The 21,106-nt window shown below is 38.7% G+C and overlaps 2 protein-coding genes across 3 annotated transcripts; one reads left to right on the forward strand and one right to left on the reverse strand.

Moving 5' to 3' along the window:
• The first annotated feature begins 560 nt into the window (after positions 1-560).
• mtap (methylthioadenosine phosphorylase) lies at positions 561-16,112 on the forward strand. Of its 2 annotated transcripts, XM_016679275.1 has the most exons (9): positions 575-689; positions 950-1,139; positions 2,142-2,228; positions 2,340-2,398; positions 2,552-2,719; positions 8,328-8,430; positions 9,050-9,289; positions 14,082-14,204; positions 15,264-16,112. In XM_016679275.1, exons 2-9 carry the CDS (start codon positions 1,122-1,124, stop codon positions 15,300-15,302), a joined length of 837 nt encoding a protein of 278 aa, XP_016534761.1. In that variant the 5' UTR covers positions 575-689; positions 950-1,121; the 3' UTR covers positions 15,303-16,112. The 2 variants fall into 2 exon arrangements, with proteins under 2 accessions (XP_007567325.1, XP_016534761.1); XM_007567263.2 differs by lacking the exon at positions 950-1,139 and having other exon boundaries at positions 561-689.
• Positions 16,113-16,840: 728 nt separating this feature from the next.
• On the reverse strand, positions 16,841-19,576 carry cdkn2a/b (cyclin-dependent kinase inhibitor 2A/B (p15, inhibits CDK4)). Its single transcript, XM_007567265.2, has 2 exons — positions 19,154-19,576; positions 16,841-17,786 (listed from the first exon to the last, which is right to left on the reverse strand). Exons 1-2 carry the CDS (start codon positions 19,274-19,276, stop codon positions 17,535-17,537), a joined length of 375 nt encoding a protein of 124 aa, XP_007567327.1. The 5' UTR covers positions 19,277-19,576; the 3' UTR covers positions 16,841-17,534.
• Positions 19,577-21,106: the final 1,530 nt, after the last annotated feature.

The raw sequence follows: 21,106 nt of genomic DNA on the forward strand, positions 1-21,106 counted from the left end.
CTTGTTTAACTTTATCTCCCATCCAGAAGGGGGCAATCTAGTAACAATGATATCTCTCAAAAACGGACAAGACCTACACAGATTAAGCAGGCACTGAGATTACGGTGACATCTAGTGGACGGGATAATGGTTTTAAAAGTTAGAAAAACCTTTTTTTTTTTTTTTGGTTAAATTAATATGATTTTTTAAAAGACAATTGCTGGTTTTTACATATGAACGATATGACCTTTTAGAGGTCTTAAATAAAACAAAAGGTGAAAACTATATCCCTCAAAGACACACGTAGTATTGAAACTAGTATGACGTTGATGATACAAAAACCCCATAAATATATTAAAACAAATTTTGCATATTTATTTATATTACAGATAGTTAGATTTAAGTTGCAGACGTGTGCTGAGTTTCTGCGTTCATTCATTTTCCAGACTCTTCCTCACCTCTTACCTTTTTCTAAGCGATAAATAACAAAAGTTAGGCTTGTAAAGGAAATAATTGACATTCTAACAGTCGGAGATTTTTATTTTTATTTTTCGCAGTGCTTTTATTTTTCAAATGACCGAGCAGGAAGAGAAATACTGGCGCTTCACAGTGCGGACGGATGTTCATGGTGAAGCTTCCTCTATTTGACCAAACCCTCCACTTTTTCTTGCAAGAAGATAACTGTAATGGCGTCCTCCGTGCCCGTAAAGGTATTAACTATCGTTTCATGCTACATTGCGAGCATTGTTAGCTGCTACTGAACGTTACGTGGCTGAGCTCGCTGAAAGGAGGGGGACTAAGCCATATAATCTATATCAAACCTAGAAGTGAAGGAACAAACATTGTCTTGACGTTAGCATTGTAACTAAGCTACTTTACACAGTAACTTGACTTTAACACTTAGCTAAGCATATCTGTGGGAACTCGGAGGCTTTAATTCTGGCAATAAAATGTGTTTATTTTTCATCAGAATTTTAACCCTACCTAAACACGTGGCCGCCTGAGCGCACCCTGCTGTTGTCGCCACGCTTATTGACTGACTGACGGGGACATGTGTCCTAGTCAAACACTACAACGAAATAGGTTTATGAAGAGAACTAAAACAGACTGCAGTGGCCTGAGTTCATGATCAAAAATCTTTTATGATCATTTCAAGGAAGGTTGGTATGTCTGCTCAATGCATTCAGTTAACTACACTCTATCAGCACATGTAGAACAGTTTACTTCATTCCAGGTTACACTGGAGGGGAAAAACTAAGAAAAAAACAAACAAACAAACCTCTGCCACGTAGCAGTCAGAAGTTTACTTTGGATAAAGGAATATGAACTCCTGCCATTCCACTTTCCCTAAACTGTGATTCCATCAAAACAGAACTTTTGGATTTCTGGTTTCTGTATCTATCTAGTAAACCAATTTGTACCAGTAAAAGTTCTGAATATGTTTCCAGTCATTGTCACTGTTTGCTTCCACTTTAGCATCAACAGCAGCATCCTCCATAACGCTGGGGTCCTTTGAGCCAAACCCAGTCTCAGACATTTAATAAAACCTGACAATCAGGTTGCTTTAGTAGCAACCTGATTGTCAGGTTGCTGCCTGATATGACTGAAACCCTGTCTCAGACACATCAGGTTAAGTCCATTGCATGACATATGCAAATCAACATTTGTGCTATTAATGCAACCTGATGACATTAGCCATTGTCTCTGTTGATTTTACTAGCCTACAATTAATCTTAACAGAGAGCTAGCAAGGCTTTTTCTGTCTGTGTGCTTTAAAAAAAAACAACATATTTTTTGACAGTGTGCTGTGGAGATACCCAAAGATGTACAGTAGATGATATATGTTAGGCATACATAGTTTTCATTTCACAGTTGGGATGGAGCCAGTCGTCACACACAGAAATTTGCAAGACAGAGTCGTTGTTGTCGAACTAAGCTTGTATCAATCAATCAATCTGGTGGTCGCATTGCTGCTTCTGAGGTGTGTTTCCTTTTCCAGGGTACACCATAAATTTGCATTGGCAGGTGGAGTTCTTTGTTTCTTTATGTAAAGTGTATTAAAGTGCAAACAAAGACAAACCATTGCGGCTGGATGCAACCACCAAAATTAATTCAAAACACAGCTCATATCTTTGTGACTTTTTACCTTGTTTTCTTTTTAGATAGGAATCATCGGTGGGTCAGGTCTTGATGATCCAGATATTCTGGAAGGAAGAACAGAGCGTTATGTTGACACACCATATGGAAAGGCAAGTTGTTTGTTCCAAAGCGCACTCTGTGGTGTAAAGAGTAAGCATTTCATGTGCTCTGTTTTGGCTTCGCGGTGTATTCTGAAAGATTTCCCTGTTTTGCTTGAACAGCCCTCAGATGCTTTGATACTGGGAAAGATTAAAAATGTGGAATGTGTGCTCCTCGCGAGGTAAGCTCTCCTGTGGTGTCAGTGCGCCTTGGGAAAAGGGCCAAGCCGTTCATGGGCTTTTGAGCCCTTTTTCCAACACTGGAAAAAGGGCTTAACACTTTTTATACATTTTCACAATGTATAAAATGACATTGTGAATTTTGCCAAACGTAGACACGGGAGACAGCACACCATAATGCCGTCGAATGTGAACTACCAGGCCAACATCTGGGCTCTAAGAGAAGAGGGCTGCACTCATCTGGTGGTAACCACGGCTTGTGGCTCCCTGAGGGAAGAGATTCAGCCCGGTGACATCGTCATCATAGATCAGTTCATCGACAGGTCAGCGACGTGTGCCATGCACGTGCTTTGATCAACTGATTCCCGACTCCTCGAGACGGTAGCCGCTTACCAGTATGAAGTGATGCCAAGATTGGAAAAAGTGTTGGTTTCAAAACAACTTAAATGTTGCATCAAAACTTTCCTGGAGGTTAATGTTCAATTTTAAGATCCTTCTCGGGGAAGATTTCAGTGGCCAGAGGGTTCTACGGGTGAATGGGCCGTAGATTGACTCATCACCTCGCCCACCTGCTGCTTCTTACAGCTGGCTAAAAGAACCCTTGAAGACTTTCTCTCTTGCACTCTGTTGTCAAGATGTGGAAATTCATGATACTATTGTAAATGTTGGGGAAATGCTTCAGGCATTGTCACGATGAAAACATACTGCAATACACTTGTTATTTGAAATAACAGGTGTTATTTCAAATGTAAAAAAAAAAATCCACAAAATTTTATAGATTAAAATTATGATTTTATCAAGATTTCCTTCAATAAGAAGCATAGCTCTTACATAAAAAAGACAGCAGCACTTGGAGTAAAGAGCATTTCTAACTATATTTTAATGAGTTTTGCCCAACTGCCAACTTGTTTCAATCCCAATTTGCATTTTAGAAACATTGTTAAGCCATTAAGTTTGACGTACTTCAAACTTCCACAAAATATCAACACTTGTTCATTCTTGTCATCTTATACCTGTGAACATTTTTGTCTCGTTGTTGTTGTGTGCACATTAATAACGGTTACCAGTTTAACGTCAGCATTGACGTCACCATTATTATTGTTAGCACCAGAAGCTGAAGTCACTCAGAATGTCTTCTGTAAATAATGATGATAAATAATAACTAGGTACAACCTGAACCTGTAATGCACCAGCATTTATACCGTTTTTATGAGCAGAGATTGTACTGTAAGCTGTTTTTAATTAGCTTTATGCTACTTGATGTTCAGAGCACTGGAGTTGTTTTGACGCTAAATAGAGACGTAAGCCATGGTGTAAGCCAAATTTGGGTTAATTGGGTTATATATTTAAATATCTTTTTCTAAACCAACCCTCATTCTTCTCAAGCACTGTTTTTACACACAAGTGTGATATGAAGTAGAACAAGTGAAGTGTGACTAGCTAACCGGGTGTTCTTGTTTATGAATGAACCCCTTTGACTTGACATCAGCTGATGTTTTGTTTAGACACTAGGATCATGTTAGAGTAGAATCTGTGTTAACTTTCAAAGTGTTCGGATATCCGTGTCAGGAAGGAAGGAAGATTTTTTTCAGAATGTTTGGTGTGATGTGAGAAAAGCAGTGTTTGCCTTCTGCCCTGCTTTGTGGGGGGAAAAAAAAAAAACTGAAGACTTCTGCAGAGTAATTTTTGTAGCAGTTTGCTGAAGTAAAAGTGAAAAGCTAAAGAGAAAACAAATTGAAAGCGTGATGTTTCAGCGAGGAGACTACTAAAATAATCGTCTTAACTTTTGGGACAGAGATACTTCTATGTATTCCTGTTTTTTGTTTTTTTTCTTTGTTTTGTTTTTTTCCATGAGTCTCTACATCAGGGGTCACCAACTCCAGTCCTCGAGGGCTACCATCCTGTAACTTTTAGATGCGTCTCTGCTCAAACACACCTGGATCAAATAAACTGCTCGTTTCCAGCCTATTGCAGAGAGGAATGAATGCTGGTGAGGGAACTCAGACATTTTGGAGCAGAGGTGAATCTAAAAGTTGCAGGATGGTAGCCCTAGAGGACTGGAGTTGGTGACCCCTGCTCTACATTCATTCAGTGAGATTTTGTTCTTGCATGAGAATTTCTGCTGTCGGTTCACATCGAGTGTTTATACACAATAAGTTGATTTGTAATTTGACAAACCTGTTTAACGTCTTCTTGGTCTGTGTGTTTGGTTTGGCAGTTAGTTAAGAGGAGGATGAAATGTCCGTGTTTGTTGAACGTCTACGAATGGATGTTTAGGGGTTTTTTTCAATACTTGGTGTGGACTTTTGTGGTCTTCATTTGGGCTGTTTATATTAAATAACTGCCGCTAAAATTACAGCAGAGCCTGTTGGTCGACTTTGTTGCATTTTTGTTCCTGTCTAATACTGATAATTAGCAACCAGGATGACTTTGTAAAAATGCTTCACAAATATCCAGACTTGAGCTGACATTGAAGAAGCAGAACCGTACGTATGTGAGAGGATTTTTCAGCCCAAGGTCAGGATGAGGTCAGACTGAATCAGCATTTAGTTGGCATGGTAACATAACCGACTGTGGATCAGCTTAAAGGTAGTTTCAGGAGGTAAACAGGTGAACTTCTAATCTCTAACCTGTGAAGAGTTTTTGCGCCAAGTGCAGTGTTCAGTGTTTTGACATGTAATGCTTATTGAAGTGAGAGGAAATTATATTGGACGTTCAGTTCGGTGCAAAAGTATTCATACCTCTGGAACCTTTGAACATGTTCTCACGTCACAGCCACAAATGTCTGCGTTTTATCCAGATTTGAGCACAGACTTTTTTAAGTGGAAGGAAAACAATGAGTGGGGGTGTCTATTTTGTAGTTTTTATCAAAAAAAAAAAAAAAAATCTGAAAAGTGTGGTGCTGATCTTTATTGAGTCGCATTTTACTGCGATTCCCCTAAATCAACTCCAGTTCCCCTCAGAAGTCCTATGCCTAGTACGGTAAGTGAAGTCCGTCTGTGTGTAAGTTAATCTTGAGATACATTACAGCAGCACAGCAAATTAACGCATGGATGATAATATTTTTGGCAGAGAGTGGTGGGACATTGTGATTAAGTAAAATAGTCTAGATGTGGGTTTTTTCTGATTTCATGCAGTCCCGGTTTTAACATCTTTGCTTTTAGGAAGGACTCTTGAGTTTTTTTCAGAGAACATTAGTAATAAAATATAAATAAAAGAAAAAAATGGTGGTGGAATACACAGGCATTTTTTGCTTCTCTTCTTCAGGTGTTTTGTCTCACATGTTCAGATTGCTGCCACTGATGGTAAAAAAATAAAGATCTTTGTCTTGTGGCTAAGAATTTCTTCCTCAGCTGTTTCTCGCCTCGAGGCGAGCGCTCCGCTATTCTTTTCTTTTTTTTTCTCCAAACATTGAAAAGACAGCCAGTTTAGACGAGAGCACACCGTCTTCCAAGACATGGCTGTACATTTTCCGAGTTCCTATTTGAATCACCGCCCTTGTGACCTGTGAGTTGGCACAAGGCGAGTCAAGCCGATCTTAATAACCTGCTCTCCGACATTTCAGCCTGTGGTTTTGTTGAGTGTTTTGAGGAACCAGATGAACTATCCTCACCATGACTTATTCATCCGAAATGAGGAAGTTAAACATTGGGACTTGCTCGGACTTGTCCCAGCGCATGTGATTGCATCGCTTTAGCTCAGCCCATCTCGTTAACTCATCGTGCAGAAGCTGAACTTTTAATAAACAGATGCCTTTGTCTGTTTGTGCCAGTGTCCTGTGTTCCTGTAAATCTAAATCTCAACTTTGCCTTTTTCTTCCATTCTCTCGTTTCAGGCGACGGCCGCAGATCTTTGCGGTTGATTAAATAGCTAACGTTCAGCTCCAAACTGGCCGGGCAGCATTTTTAGAAAATTAAATGTACTCGTCGTACATGTTTAACGGCTACTGTCTCGCAGGAATAATGGGAGGTTTCAGATATGCGCAACATCTCTTCATTCCTTCATTTCAAAGTACCACACGCTTACCGTTAAGGAACATTTGGTAAATGCCTTCTCGCAATTTTGCTTTGAAGCCAGCCTGTGTTTGGTTTTTCCTGACTATACCTCAGATTTTTACTTCTCATTAACTCCATGCATGGCACCGTCTTAATCAGACAAGTTGAACAGTGATCGTAGTTCCAGTGATATAAGTTTACATACATGACTTGGCCTAACTTTTTTTTAAAATTTGAGCTTGTGTTTATTTATTTTGAAGTGTTTATTTCCCAGGTGGAATAATCATTCAATAAACAAGCTTGAGTGAAAATAGGAAGTAGGTGTGGAAGTTTGATCTTTCTTTAATCCACGCGGAGCCAAAGTCAGTATATACATGCACGCCCCTCAGCATGATTCTGCCTCTACCATGCTTACCAATTACTGCAGTGTTCTTGAGTTCGAAAGCCACACATTGGTGGGATGCATTCATGTATTTTAGCTTATGAGTATAATTTTGACCCGGTGTGGATCAATTGGAGTCCACAATCAATTCAAATATATGTAACCAATTCTTATTTTTGACTCCTTCATTTATGTCTTGTGTAACCATTCTATTCTGCAAAAAGTCATCACAACCCCTAAATAGTATTCTTAACATTCAAACACGTAAACGTAAATTGCTGACTGCCCTTTCAGTAATGTTTGCCTTGTACTGCTAATTCCTTGTGGTTGTATCAGGAATATATGAAATATTTCGTAAATATGCATTGTGGAAAATGCACTTTAAATACAAGCGAACTGCAAGGCCAAGGATAACTGGTTTTCTTGATATAATCAGGCATTGTTCTCGGCTCACGCTTTGTCCCACCTAAATTGTTGCTGTTGACGGGAAGCTTTGCAAAGCTTGCACAAAGTATTTAAAGGCTGACATTAATCATCCAATGCCACGGTTGTGAGTAAGAGATGAGGGCAGGGCATCAGAGGTGTTCATACTTGGGGTGTCTAAGATAATGCTGCTACGACTCTATGATCTCTGAGAAAACACAAGAAAGCAAGAAGTCACTTTCAGTCAGCCCTACTGTAGACCTTTCATTTAGTATTCCTTTCTAGACAAAGAGTGCCATATAAAAATCTAAAAACATGTTTTCATACTCGCAGTGTAAGACGTGAAGAGAACAAAATGTATTCTTCCTTCACCTTCACTGACTCCAAAGCTCAAGGGTTTCATAACTAAAAACCCAGCTGGAAGGCTTCGGGGAACCACAGAAGGCCTGATGTTCTCGGCTCGCTGGGAGAAGTCAATAGGTTATTTGTGTGCTTGCCACCGTTTGTCTGCATTATGAGCTCATTGGAGACAGGATGAAGCTACGGCTGACTCAGCTCACTGACACAGAGGACACTTGTTTTATTTATAAAACAAAAACTGCTGCTTTTCTATCACTACACTTTATTGTCCTGGATAGATGAGGAAAGCAGTGTATCAGTGTTACAATAGACTGTACAAGTCTACGGTATTAGAAACCACTCGATGCATATTGGTGTTGATGTGTGGTTCTTAGTGCTTTTATCAACTTTGCAGTATTCATTTGTGCAAAAATACATATTGCAAAAAGCTGATTGTACTGGATTCAATATTAGCTTCTTAAATAGACACCATGCTGTTTGCTCTCTGCAGAAAACCCAAGGAAAAGCAACATTAACTTTATAAAAATGAAGCACCTGGTTATTTGGAATATTAGCGGAATATTATCACGGTAAACCTTCCCCAACATTATCACATACATTCCTGATGTACTATTCAGTTTAATGTTCAAATTGATGATTATTTTAAAGAGATCTTTTATTGTAATGTAAGATGTTCCACTTTGATGTGGTTGATCTTGATTTTGACATGAATTTGAAAGAGCAGCATTTGTAAATTGGCTCCAGTAAAGACTTTGAGTCTCTCTTCTCCAGGACGACCAAGAGGCCTCAGACGCTGTATGACGGGCAGCCCACCAGCCCACCGGGGGTCTGTCACATCCCCATGGTCGAGCCTTTTTGCAACAAAACCAGAGAGGTGAGTTTGTCTAAAAAATAAATAAAATAAAAAAAAAGGTACTATGTGCTGGTCACCTTCCACTGCAGCGAGATTCTGGGGCCAGGCTAAAATAAAACATCTTGACTGAAGCAGAAAAATACACTTTTTAAAAAAAGAATTAGGTGTGCGTGTTTGCGTGTGTGCGTGTGTTTGCCGTGTGTGTTTTTTTTTTTTGTGGACTATATTGACCTCTCCAGGGTGTACTCTTCCTCTCCCTAGAATGATGAGCAGGTATACCTGAATCTTGCTTCTCAGACAAAGAAAAAATAATAGAATGATATAAAAGGAGTGACAAATTTTAAAAACAAAATTACATTTCAATAATACGTGGCACAGCCAAAATTATTTATACCTTTCTCAATAATCAATCGAACCTTTCTTATTATTGAATGCCATCTTTTTTGCATGTTTCCACTGGTATTTTGAATTATTTCTGATGACGTGCTTCAGGACCTGAAGGCTGGTAGAGCTCCTTGCCATCACCCTAATGGCAATACCGTAGAAGAATGGCTGTTGCCTATGAGCTGTTTTCCTTTCCAGAGGTCAGTAATGCTTCATCAACGGCCAGTTTTCTCAGATGCTCTGTTATCTGTAACAGGTTCTGGTGGAGGTGGCGCGCAGTCTGGGTGTCAAGTGCCACGTGCGAGGGACCATGCTGACCATCGAAGGACCACGCTTCTCCTCTCGGGCAGAGAGCCTGATGTTCAGACAGTGGGGCGCCGACGTGATCAACATGACCACCGTGCCGGAGGTGGTCCTCGCCAAAGAGGCCGGCCTGTGCTACGCCAGCATCGCAATGGCAACAGACTACGACTGTTGGAAGGAGCACGAAGAGGCGGTGAGTGGCAGGACAAACTGTTGTTCCCACTGATTCAGTGACTCGGGCACCAAGACGCTGCTGACATGAGTCAGACCTGAAACAGCTGAGTGCTGTTTCATTGCTAAATTAAATAAGAGGAAGATGTTGATCAGTTGGTGACGGCTATCTCGTGGAAATCAAAAAATATAACAAGGTTCAGATTTATTTATTTATTTTATTTTATTTTTTTTTTCATTTTTGCTGTACTGTAATAACCGACTTGACTGTAAACATCTAAGCAGCTAGCAGTAACAATGGGACTTGCAGATGAATATCATTTTGACCTATTTGTGAAGTCTTGAATTTTCTCAGTGATGCACAGAGAGATTTTCACTTCTCTTTCCCTTAAAAATTTCACTCACACATCTTTTCAAATATGCAGTGTCTGTGGGGCGATTTTTTAAAATTTTAGTGTTGCTGACCCATTAAAATATAAAGCACTAATGGTTGTGGTTGTCACACCTTTTTAATGTCCATGAAGGACTGAGACAGCACCTGCAGACTGACAGAAACAGGGTGATGGACCCAATCTGTCAGCTTCAAAGGTCAAAAATACACGTACATTAGAAAAGACTTGCTCTATTAGCTTCCACACTGTGTCTGCTAGAATTGTTTCCAAACTGCTCAATCCTTCCGTCTTGTAAGCAAGGCAGCATTGTGGTAGTCTTCTTTCATGCAGCTGAATGGAAGAGTGCAGCAACATGTGGAGGAGGGGCTGTTTCTCTGGGATCACATTAAACCTTATTTTTCCAAACTTGCTCACAACTTGCTCCACTGTAGTTGCTGCGTCTAACAAAGGAAAGAGTAAAAGAAAGACAGAGAACGAGAGAAGAAAAAAAACAAGTAAGATGACATGGTTTATGTGGTTAGTCTTTGTCACTTTACACCAGTGGTAATAAGGAAACTAACCTGAAATATGACATACAGCTGTTCACTGTTCAGCAGATTTCTTCTGATAACTCAGTGTCAGTCAACAGGTTTACTTGGACTCTCCTCTGCCGTGTTGTGCAATAAAGCAATTATTCTGCAATTATATCCCTGTGTCCCATGACAGCTGTCGCGTTTAAGGCTGGGATATGATTTTACAGCAAGTGAAGATGATAATCATTGACTGGATGCTCACGACTGACGTCCTGTTACAGTTCTTTTTGTTATCAGAGAAAGTTTATATTGCTCAAAGTGTTTCCTTGTGTAATGTGCTGCCAAACGTTCCCATCTTGCACAGTTTCGATCACATTTTCAAGTTTTCTTATCATATTGAGCTCTCAGAAGTCTCTCCCCCTACGCCCCAAGTGATCCACAGTTTTTGCCTGCGGCTTCCTATAGCTTCCGAGTGGCGTCTCCTGTGGCAGCCGCTCTATAAAAACCGGTTGATAGTGGCTGTGTGTGTGTGTGTGTGTGTGCGCGCGCGCGTGTGTTTTGTGTGTGGGCGAATTTTAGCTTATTTGTCAGTGATCCAGCTTCACTTCCGAGTTCCTGCAGCTGACCTCTTCCCCCTCCTGTTGCAAAACACTCGCCACATCCTTCCACCCCCTCCCTCCACACCACCACCACCAATCTCTCTTCTCTCCGGCCCGGCCTGCTGCTACCTCTTGGCCTCTCCCTGTTTACTCCCCTCCCTCCTCACGCCACACACCCCCACTCTGCTTGGCCTGCCAGCCTCCGGTGGAAGCCCTGCCAGAGGAGGTTGAGTCACAATGAGTCATGACTTCATGCTATCAAAAAAACCACAAACACAAATGTATTCATTAAGCATGACATGAAAACAGAGGAAGGCTACAGGAGGTAGAAACAGGACGGATGTACCAGAATCCCCGACTGTAATTTATACTTTATGGCATTTTCAGACGTTGTCTGATATGACCCGTGGATATGTAAGACACATTTTACTTGGAATGTGTGTGAAATAAAAACAGGGTTTTTGTGCAGTCTCGAACAGAATGGAGAAGCATTTTAGACATTTAAAATGTAAAAGAAAAATACTAATAACAAAACAAATATTTTAACAGCAAACATGTTTATATTGTGTAATTTGCCTTTTTAGATATTTCCAAGTCTGGTTGATGAAATGGCTGATTTCATCAACCAGAGCATTCTTTGTGATTTGATATTTTCTAAGATGGATACAAAATTATACTCAACAGAGATGCATAAATTAGACACATTGTGGCCAAATTCTAGTCGCTCTGTTTTGCAAAGCTCAGAACTGCCAGTTTCAGTTTCAGCGCGTCCAATTTTTCTTTAAGAAATGAAACTAAAACACTTTCCCTTCTACTTTCTGGTCATAGCAACAGTAACAACAAAAACCCAACAACCAAAAGGACAACTTGTATTTCTTAAAAACAGCCCACTGTTACACAGATGTGTCTCCTCCAGGATCTGGGTTACACATATCTTAACAGATAAAATAAAAGTGACTAATTTACAGCATACTCTGCTTACAATTCATATTATAGTTCACTTACTTTTGTTTCTATTTCATGCCTCAGAATTTCTGAGTTTGTCAAAATATTTGTTTACTTCAAGACAGAAAACCCCCCAGTGATTTCCAAGTTAAGGGGGGCTATTATGTAAAATCTGTCTCTTTAAGATGATCAGCTTAGGGTCTTCTTAAAGAGACAGAGGCCCAATTTCAAGGTTTCTTTTTGCAAAGTCAGATTTGTTTTATGTCGTGTTTTTTTTATATATATAAAAACTGAATGTAACATAGTTACTTGGTTTTGTTATATTACATTGTTGAAACATTTGTTTTAGTTATAAACACTCCATATGGAGGTTTTATGAACCATATATCAGAATTTTTATATTGGGACCAAAGGAGATGCCACGCATATGTCAGTCTGAATGAACAGCCAATAGTTCACAGTGGAAAGCAGAGTTAGGTTCAGAATTACTCAAACCTCTTCTTTCATTCAACTCAGAAGTTTCTATCTGATGGGAAGTGAGACAAGCGCTTCTCAAAAGATGAAAGAATAATAATGAAGTGTCACTCAGAAGAGAGTTGTCATCTGTCTGACCTGGTATGAATTAATGTGATGCATTCACTGTTCAGAAACCAGCTTGTAATTTGAAAGTTTCCACTCAGCTGATATAGTACAGGCTAAAAATGAGCAATTCCAGCCACTAGCGGGTTTTTGGACAGTAAACTGTTCCAAAAAGCTGTGTGTTTACTAGAGTGTCAAGAAAAATGTATCTATTTGTCATGAATATCAACGTGTGGTTAATTTGTCACATTGACTCATGAGTTACATATTTACCCAATCGTAAGATTGGTTTTTGACTTACTGACTTAAAATCTGCAGCTACATGAAAAGTTGTACAGTGTGTGACGGTCCTGAGAAAATTAGCTACTTGCGTAGTTGGCAGCCTGTACACTCTTAGGCTGATGCAATCTTAACCTTACACAAAGCAGCTGTGTAAACGAAAGGAAAACTGTGTGAATCATTTTTTTATACCTCATCAGATTAAAAAAATGTGCTGAACAAGTCAAACTATTTACCACATGCTGCATACGCAGTGAGCAGATTTCAAATTGTGAAACTTTACAAGTTTACTTCAAATATTGACAAAAACTTAAAAGAAGGAAAATCAAAAATGATTTGTATCTGAAAAAGTGAAAAGAACATCCGACCTGTCTGTCTCTCTTTCTCAAAATTATATGTAAATGGCAGGCTGGAAGGTGTTTACGGAAAGCATTTCAGCTGTATGATCCTTTCCAAACACATTTAAATTGATATATTAATGTACCAGAATTTGTAAACATCCCATCATAATTATATTTCTAAAGCTTGTAATACTGAGCAACAGCTTGTATTTTATTTCCACAAGACAGAATTTTCCTATTGTTTTTATAACGCTGTCAAAGCTAGATGAATGGTGATCAAATGTCATTTATAAAAGAGGGGGAAAAAACATTACTGAAAGAAAACCATATTAAGTCATGACACAAACAATGCAGGAAGTAAAACAGAGATGTGAAAGAATGTGCTTTTATCAGATAAAACCAAATCGAGCATTTTGCCTGATATGCAAAACTCTGTCTGGCGAATAGCAGACGCTGCACATTACCCTGACCACACCGTCCAAACAGTGAAACATGGTGGTGGCGGTATCATGCTTAAGGGAGGATTTTCTTCAGCAGGAACAGGGAAGCTGGTCAGAGTTAAACAGAAGGTGGATGGAGCTGAAAACAGGGAACAAAAGGACAGTGACTCTAAACATGCAGCCCCCAGTGGGATGGTTTAGATCAAAGAGTGTCCTGGAATGTGTTAAAATGGCACAGTCAAAGTCCAGACCTAAGTTAAATTGAGCATAAGCAATCTGAAGGGAAAACACACCAAGATGAAACACAGTGCAGCCAGTATTCTGATGATTTACATTTTAGGCACCAAAACTATCTTCTAACTTAAATTAATTAAGATCATTTGTGTGTGTTAAATAACAAAATGATTTTTCCGATTTTTTTTTTTTTTTTCTTGCTTAAATTCAAATGGTTAGACTTTATTTTTACCTTTTTTTTTAATTGAGACTGGAGAGAAAAATAAAATCTAGATCGGGCTCACAGCACTTCTTCAGGACCTTATTTGGGGTTATGACACAGGCATTCAAACACATAACCCACAAACCAAAAGTGGATACAAAAACATGCAACATGCAAAAAAAAAAAAAAAAAACATTGATGATTTTGTTTGGAATGCAGAAGATCAGTGACATTTAGAGGAAGAGAAATTTTCATTGCTGTAACGCTGCTGCCATTCTTCCTGTTTTTCAGGTCTGTGTTGATAATGTCCTGAAGACGATGAAGGAGAACGCAAACAAAGCCAGCAGCATCCTGCTGACTGCAATACCGCAGATCAGCCAGATGGACTGGACTCAAACCACCAAGAACTTAAAAGTAATACTCCAACAAAATGTCATTAACATCTGGCGACAGCGTCTGCTTGTTGATTTACAGGGTCATTCTTAAAATTGTCTCCTGCTGCCGTTTGTTGTTTATTTTCACCAACCCAGCCACCAAAGATGTCAATGCACAATCCCCTTAAATCTCTGTCTGTAAGACAGACTTTATGATGTTAGATGTTGGTAGAAGTAACTGCAAGCAAGTACAGCAACAAAAAGGTGTAGCTTAAAAAACAGAGGCTAGACACGTTTTATTTTTATTTTTTATGGCGGAAACATTCCTTAGATGCATTTTGAGCAAGTTTTCTAAAATTCCCAGAGTAATTAAAATCATAGGTAGAATAAGTGTTTAAATGGCAACAGATATTTCTGTCTTTTTTTTTTTCTTTTTTTTTTTTACTTTAACATGTACAGTTGCGTTTAAAATAATAGGATGTTTATAGAAGGTGGGAAAATTTTATAATTCCTCCAATAGCTTTTATTTGCATACATGCAAATGCACCGAGAAAAACGTATTCAAAACATCGAGGACATTCCATTCCGGTTATGATTTGATTGATTCCGATGGCATTTTTTGCATTTTCTTCCCATCTTTCTCGTTACCATTTTGAGGCACTTGACCTCATTTTAGTTGGCCTATAGTTTTCGCCACCTGTATATACTTTTACTTTTCCATTCAACTTTTTAGTCAGTGCCTGGGACAGATTTTCAGAGGACTGTGTGATAACCAGCACATACAACATCTCCTTAAATAGGAGCCAGCTGTTTGAAACCTATTTGCTGATTGAACTCCATGTCGCAGGTGTTTTAACCTTGTGTAACTGAACGATTCAGTTGCACAGAATCAGCAGCATGCACGTGACGATTGTTGGATTTCTATTTTATTGTCTACTACACCTACTAAGAAACTATTTGTCAGATAAAGTGATCACGTTAGAGACGTCGGAATTCCGTCGTTCCGTCTCTACAAGTCACTCCACATCTTCCACATCGCCAAAACTAGAATAACGTGTGAAATGAAAGGTTAACGACTCTCTTCTTCTTTTTCTTACAGAATATGGCTCAGTCTTCAGTAATGCTACCGAAGCATTGAGTGGGCGTAGAAGACATGAAGCAGAAAAGAGGAAAAGGAAAAAAAAAAAAATACCAGGCACCACGTGCACGTATCCCAGCACGGACGGCGGACCCTGACTCTGTGGATTCATTATCGGTGAATCACAAGAAAAGTGCCTCACAGGAATAATGCACCTCTGTTTGTTTAGCTGGAGTCTCACTAGGTCACCTCCTCAATTTCTACACGCATCCCGAAGCACTTCTTCAAACTGATTCACAGGTCATTTCTTGTCCACCTTTTGGTAACTGCATTTGAAAAGTCTCGAAATTATACTTGATATGTTGCAGACTTATATTTTTAGTATTTTATAAACCTTTACACTTTCTATATGTCCTGACTCTCAACTGTCCGTCTTAGTTTCAGTTCCTATAGAACGCAGTCTAGCACATACTGATCAAAGTCCTTACCACAATATTCTAAATGCCCACATAACTCTTAATATTTGGAATGTTTTTCTGCTTCTAGAAATTACATCTTCTGATCTTCACTCTTATCCTCAGCTCTTACTTTGTATATAGTTGGCAGTAGAATTTGCACCCATATTTGTAACCATGCTCAAACATTTCATGTAGAGATTTATAATCATTTATTGAACTTGTATGTTTGTCCCATATATTTCAGTAAACCGCATAATTCATTTTGTATCTTTGCGATCTTTGGCCTTGACTTTCCATTGCACTGTATGCTGCACAGTATGCCTGAGTCACTTAGATTTCCTCTTTTTTTTGTAGGCTGAACTGTCAATCCATCATGCATGAACAAATATCTGAATAAAGTATAAATCAAAACATTGAGGTCTTTGCTGAGTTTCTTAAGAAAAAAGGAAAATTTGAATAATTTTTAGTAGATTTGGTCACTTTGATCCGGTTGATGCTGTAAATCAGGATTTTCCATTCGTTTCTCTTTTGACTTGTGAGCTAAACTGATAAACGGTTCAACAGATTAGTGCAGTAAAACTTACTTGAATGGCACCTATTAACTAAGTCAATTATTGCAAATGTGATTGTCACTTTTTGTATTTTTAAAAGATATGATTTTTTTTTCCTCTAACAGAAAATGTTATGATAAACATCTTTTTTCTTTTCATTTTTCTTTGTATTCACAATTTGGATGCCCAGTCATGTTGTCATTCTGGTATATACATATGCTACCGAAATACAAAATAACTCACCATGTTTACAACATAAGGTCATCACACTGCGGATAGACATGATCAAGAGCACAGCTGCACTGATCAGGTTTTTCCAGGCCAATTCAGATTTCACCCTTTTTGTTCCTGTCATCTATAACACATAAAAGGGGAACGTGCTGCTGGTTCAGGAAACTGGAAATGAAGAAATTACAAGATTGTCGTCGTTTGTCTATCCGAGTGCAAGTCTCTGGCTTAAAAATGTTCATGAGGCCACATGCTGTTGGACTTAGACCAAAACTGATGACAGCTAATAAGTTTCTGCATTTACTGAATAAAGGGATGAAACAATTTTATTTGACCCGCATATTAAAGGTAAACTGGAAAATGCAAATCTCTAGCCACTTTAATGGTTTAGCTCCAGTCCAGAGCATAATTGCTAAGAGGAAACATTTCAGCTGTTATTCACCTGCACGTACAAAAACACTTTTAAAAACAATCAGGAGTCATAGTCCATACGTTCCATGTTTTAATTGCACTACAATGTTCAAAACTCCCCAGTGTAATGAATATCCTTAAGTAATTTCTTTATTTTATTTGGTTGTAAAGACAATAATTCACCTTTGTGACAACCTGAAGCATGCTTACTCTCTCCTTCAGTGTTTCAAACTCATAGATAACTTTTTTTTAAATTAAAGTGCAAACACTAATTATACAAAGAGATAATATCTCAATGTATTGGTTTCATAATAGTGCATAAAACAAATATGTGCAACAAGTTATGGCTTCTAAATCAGCTTTCTTCATTAAACAAAAGTTTAAGCAAAATATATTTCAGAAGAACAGTAAAAAAAAAAAGCATTTCATGAACATTTACAAAACGTTATTTAAAAAAGATTTATCATCCTAAACCGATTTCTAAAAGTAGTCCATTAAAAGTCCTGTTGTATCCTACTATATTATGAGCATCTCGTTAAATAATAAAAAATAAATATAAATTAGGGCCCTTTCGGGCCTTATTCACGGTTCTCAATCAGAACCAACTGAATTAAATAATATTTCATCTCTAGACAGGCCCATAGTTATAGAGTGTCCAGGGCAGCAACAACATCCGTGTGGCCGTTCTGTCTGGCCAAATCAACCGGGAGACGGTTGTCCTTGTCCCGGGCCTGCCGGTCGGCCCCGGCTTCCACCAGAAGCTTCACCGTGTCCAGGAAGCCCGTTCGGGCCGCGTCATGCAGCGGGGTCGCCCCTGTGCTTCTGTCCGCAACGTTTGGATCCGCTCCGCTCGTCAGTAAGAGCTGAGCCACCTCCGAGCTGCCCATCATCATCACCTTCAGGAAAACCGAACCAGGCGTTTTTAATTAATGTATTATTTGATGCAAAGGCCTATAACACTGAATAAAATGCTTAAAAACAAAAACAAACAGTTCCTGGCGAATTATTTAATGCTCAATGGACACATGCGGGGAAATGGAATGATCTGCGCATTTATTCATCTAACGAAATGAATCCCATTTTATTAGTTTTCATTGATTTCTCGCTAGTACGCAAACAAAAAGGGTGACCCGCTGTTGGACTTGCGCCTTTCAGTCGACCGGCTGAACACCGTGATACGCTGCAAACATTTTTCTATGCCAAACCCGTCTACACTGTTAAGGTGACCGAAAACCACCATGTGCTCAATAATTATACACTGCAAAATTTAATTTGGAGCATATCTGCCAAAATGGTGCAGTGCGCCCAAAACGCTAAAAAAAAAAAAATAAATAATTTTTTTTTTTAAAAATGACAGAAATGAAATACTCACACGAAATTAGCTATTGTTCTTAATTTTATTTTTTTTATGTATTGGTACTCTATAATTTGCTTTAAAAACACATTTTCTACATAAATGCACTAGGAACTGACTTATCTCGCATCGACCGTGTTTTCTAGGTTACATGCTGTTTTACCTCATCTGTTAAACGTCTGTTTTACCACAGTTAGTTTTACAGTAGGCCCTGCAACGCTTAACAATAATTTGACAGTTAACACTATAGTACAAACTCAGCGAGTTAGTTATTTAAAGTGCTCAAAACTTGCCAAACAGGATTTAGTACCGTCTTTGTCAGAGTCTACTTTAGAAACACGCTTAATATTGGATTGGATCTTACATGACTCGGATATATTACAAATTATTTGCAGTCAGTATACATATATATATATATATATATATATATATATATATATAAGAATAAGGTGTATATTCCATTCATTGATTGGTTGATTGATTGTCTCGACGGCTGGTAAATACTCCCTGTTTTACAGTCCGACCACAATGTTAAGAGTGAAACCAATGCCCGTCGCAGCTTTAAATAAGGTAAAAGTTATGATGAAGTCAAAGGTTCCCTGCGGTTTCGTTTCAGCTCAGAACGCCGCTGACATTATCAAACCCAATTATACATATATAGTTTTATTCGCCCTCCTGAATAACCGTCCATTTTGGAGTACAGATTATAGCGTTGTCGCTGCCTCATCTGCCACTTGTTATCCCGTCTGCTTTTGAGGTGCACTATTTGTACACAGAAACCAGACTGAAACAACTAAAAGTATACGAAATGCAATAGATGCATATAAAATAGACATCACTGTTTTTTCTGTTTGTTTGTTTTGTTGTTGTTTTGTTTGTTTCTCGCAGATGCTTCAGGGAGGCACTGACCTGTAGAGCGGTTCGTCCAAAACTATTCACCCCGTTAACCGGAGCCCCATTTTGCAGCAGAGACTTCACCTCTGCCGTTTGTCCCGTCGCTGCGGCTGTGGTCAGTTCATCCTCCAAGACCATTGTCAGCGACGATATCCGTCACTGTCCTCCTCTGACAGGTACCCCGACGGCGATGCTTATTTGAGGAACAACCAGCTCACAAACTCGTCCGAGCTCCTTATATATATTGGCGCCGATACTCACACAGCTTTAAAAATGAGTGTTCGAGGATTTAATCCCATAAAGATCGTCTCTGTCTTCGTTTTGCTTTTTCTTCACTCCGCCGCAAGAACCTCTGGGTTAGGTCAAAACAAACAGCGCTCGTCCACCGGCTGTCGGACGGTGTGTGTCCGGGCTTGTCTTGTATTTAATGAATGGGCAGCGTCATCATCTGCTGGGTGGCGTCATCATGCGCAGCTGGGCTGTTGCGGTATTGCGCATGCGCGTGAGTGTGAAACTCATTCCTGCGCAGTTACTCAGTTAGATTTTAAACCTGTTGTAGTTGTCACCTGAAGAATAAAATAAAGTCACAAAAATAGAAGTAGAGTTGAATAAGAATAAAAATAAATCTTATTTACGAAGGATAAAATCCTTCAAATGTACATTAATACATGAAAACCAGAATGAAACAAAAGTACAGGTAAAAACTAATCACAAAAGAATCATTAATATTAAGCAAGGAAAAAATAATAAGCCAAACTCGTTAAATTGAGATCAGCAAGGCAAGAAATAGTTGAAATGACAGCAAGTTGCAGTGCACAGGAATGCACACTACGACTAACATGTGTCCCCCTGTTCCCTTAAAATAAAAACTAAGTTAGTAGAGGGCTATTTAGTGTAAAGTCATCACCCTTCAAATCTTCACAAGCTTTCAATCACAGTGCTAATCATACAGGCTTTAGCCAGGGTATTCCAAGTACATTTCAACATATTGATGGTGTTATAAGCATAATATTTTTGCAGAAAATCTTTACCAAAGTTGAAAAAAAAATCATGAATGGGTTTATTGTTGTTTGTGCTGACTAAATCATCCACTTAGTTGTGCTGGTTTAATGTTATTGCACTAGCATACAGTAGATTGCTATGATATCATCGACCACAATATGTTGTATGAGAAAAGTTAGAATGCACTTGTTTTTTTTTTTTAGAATTCTGCAGCTAAATTATTACAATTTCCAGTCTAATTTACAAATGAAATATCCTTTTCTTGTGATAAATTTAGAACAAGATATTAGGCCTGCCTTCATTTGTATGTGCAATGATTCATATAAATTTTAGTCGAAGTGTTATACTGCAAAACATTACCTTATCAGAAAGATTTGCTGAGTTGTTACTGATTGGATTTGTTGCCATTTAAATTTTCATCTCGTCCTACTTTTTTCTTGGACTTTCAGTGCTTTGGAGAAGTATTTGCTCCGCTTGCAGATTTACTCTCTGGTTGTTTTTATGCCCTACTTAAATAATGCAGACCATCAAGCTAATTTTTTTTTATTAGACAAAAATAACATAAGTAAATTCAAGATGAATTTTTAACCTGTTTTTGCTGGGAGCACCATCCTCGGTGACAACAATGACCCTGAAGAATTTGAAATAATCAGCTTTACATCTCTGTGGAGGAATTAACTGTAGCCCCCTTTTCTTTGCAGAGTTGTTCTGTTTTGTTTGTGCCACATTAGAATATTTTTGAGCATTAACGTCTGCCATGTAACTTCTGTATCAGGTTTACGCCCTGAATTTGACCGAGTCACTACAAAACCTTCTTACTGACTAGCTTGTTTACTTTGGATTGTTGTCCTGCTTGTGGAACCCATGTGGGCTTGAATTTAAGGTCACAAAGTAATGGCCTGACATTCTTCTTCAGGTTTTATTTTGCTTCTGAGCAGTATTTACGGTTTCCAGCTGCTATGCCAA

The sequence above is a fragment of the Poecilia formosa genome, unplaced genomic scaffold (genome assembly GCF_000485575.1).
Source record: "Poecilia formosa unplaced genomic scaffold, Poecilia_formosa-5.1.2 Scaffold206, whole genome shotgun sequence".
Lineage (NCBI taxonomy): Eukaryota > Metazoa > Chordata > Actinopteri > Cyprinodontiformes > Poeciliidae > Poecilia > Poecilia formosa.

Excerpts from the sequence above, each read along its gene's own strand:
- mtap (XM_007567263.2), top strand. The coding sequence starts at position 666 with ATGGCGTCCTCCGTGCCCGTAAAG. Across the intron at positions 2,229-2,339 it reads TTGACACACCATATGGAAAG|CCCTCAGATGCTTTGATACT; the intron begins GCAAGTTGTTTG and ends TTGCTTGAACAG. Across the intron at positions 14,205-15,263 it reads AAACCACCAAGAACTTAAAA|AATATGGCTCAGTCTTCAGT; the intron begins GTAATACTCCAA and ends TTTTTCTTACAG.
- cdkn2a/b (XM_007567265.2), bottom strand. The coding sequence starts at position 19,276 with ATGGTCTTGGAGGATGAACTGACCACAGCCGCAGCGACGGGACAAACG. Across the intron at positions 17,787-19,153 it reads TTGGACGAACCGCTCTACAG|GTGATGATGATGGGCAGCTC; the intron begins GTCAGTGCCTCC and ends GTTTTCCTGAAG.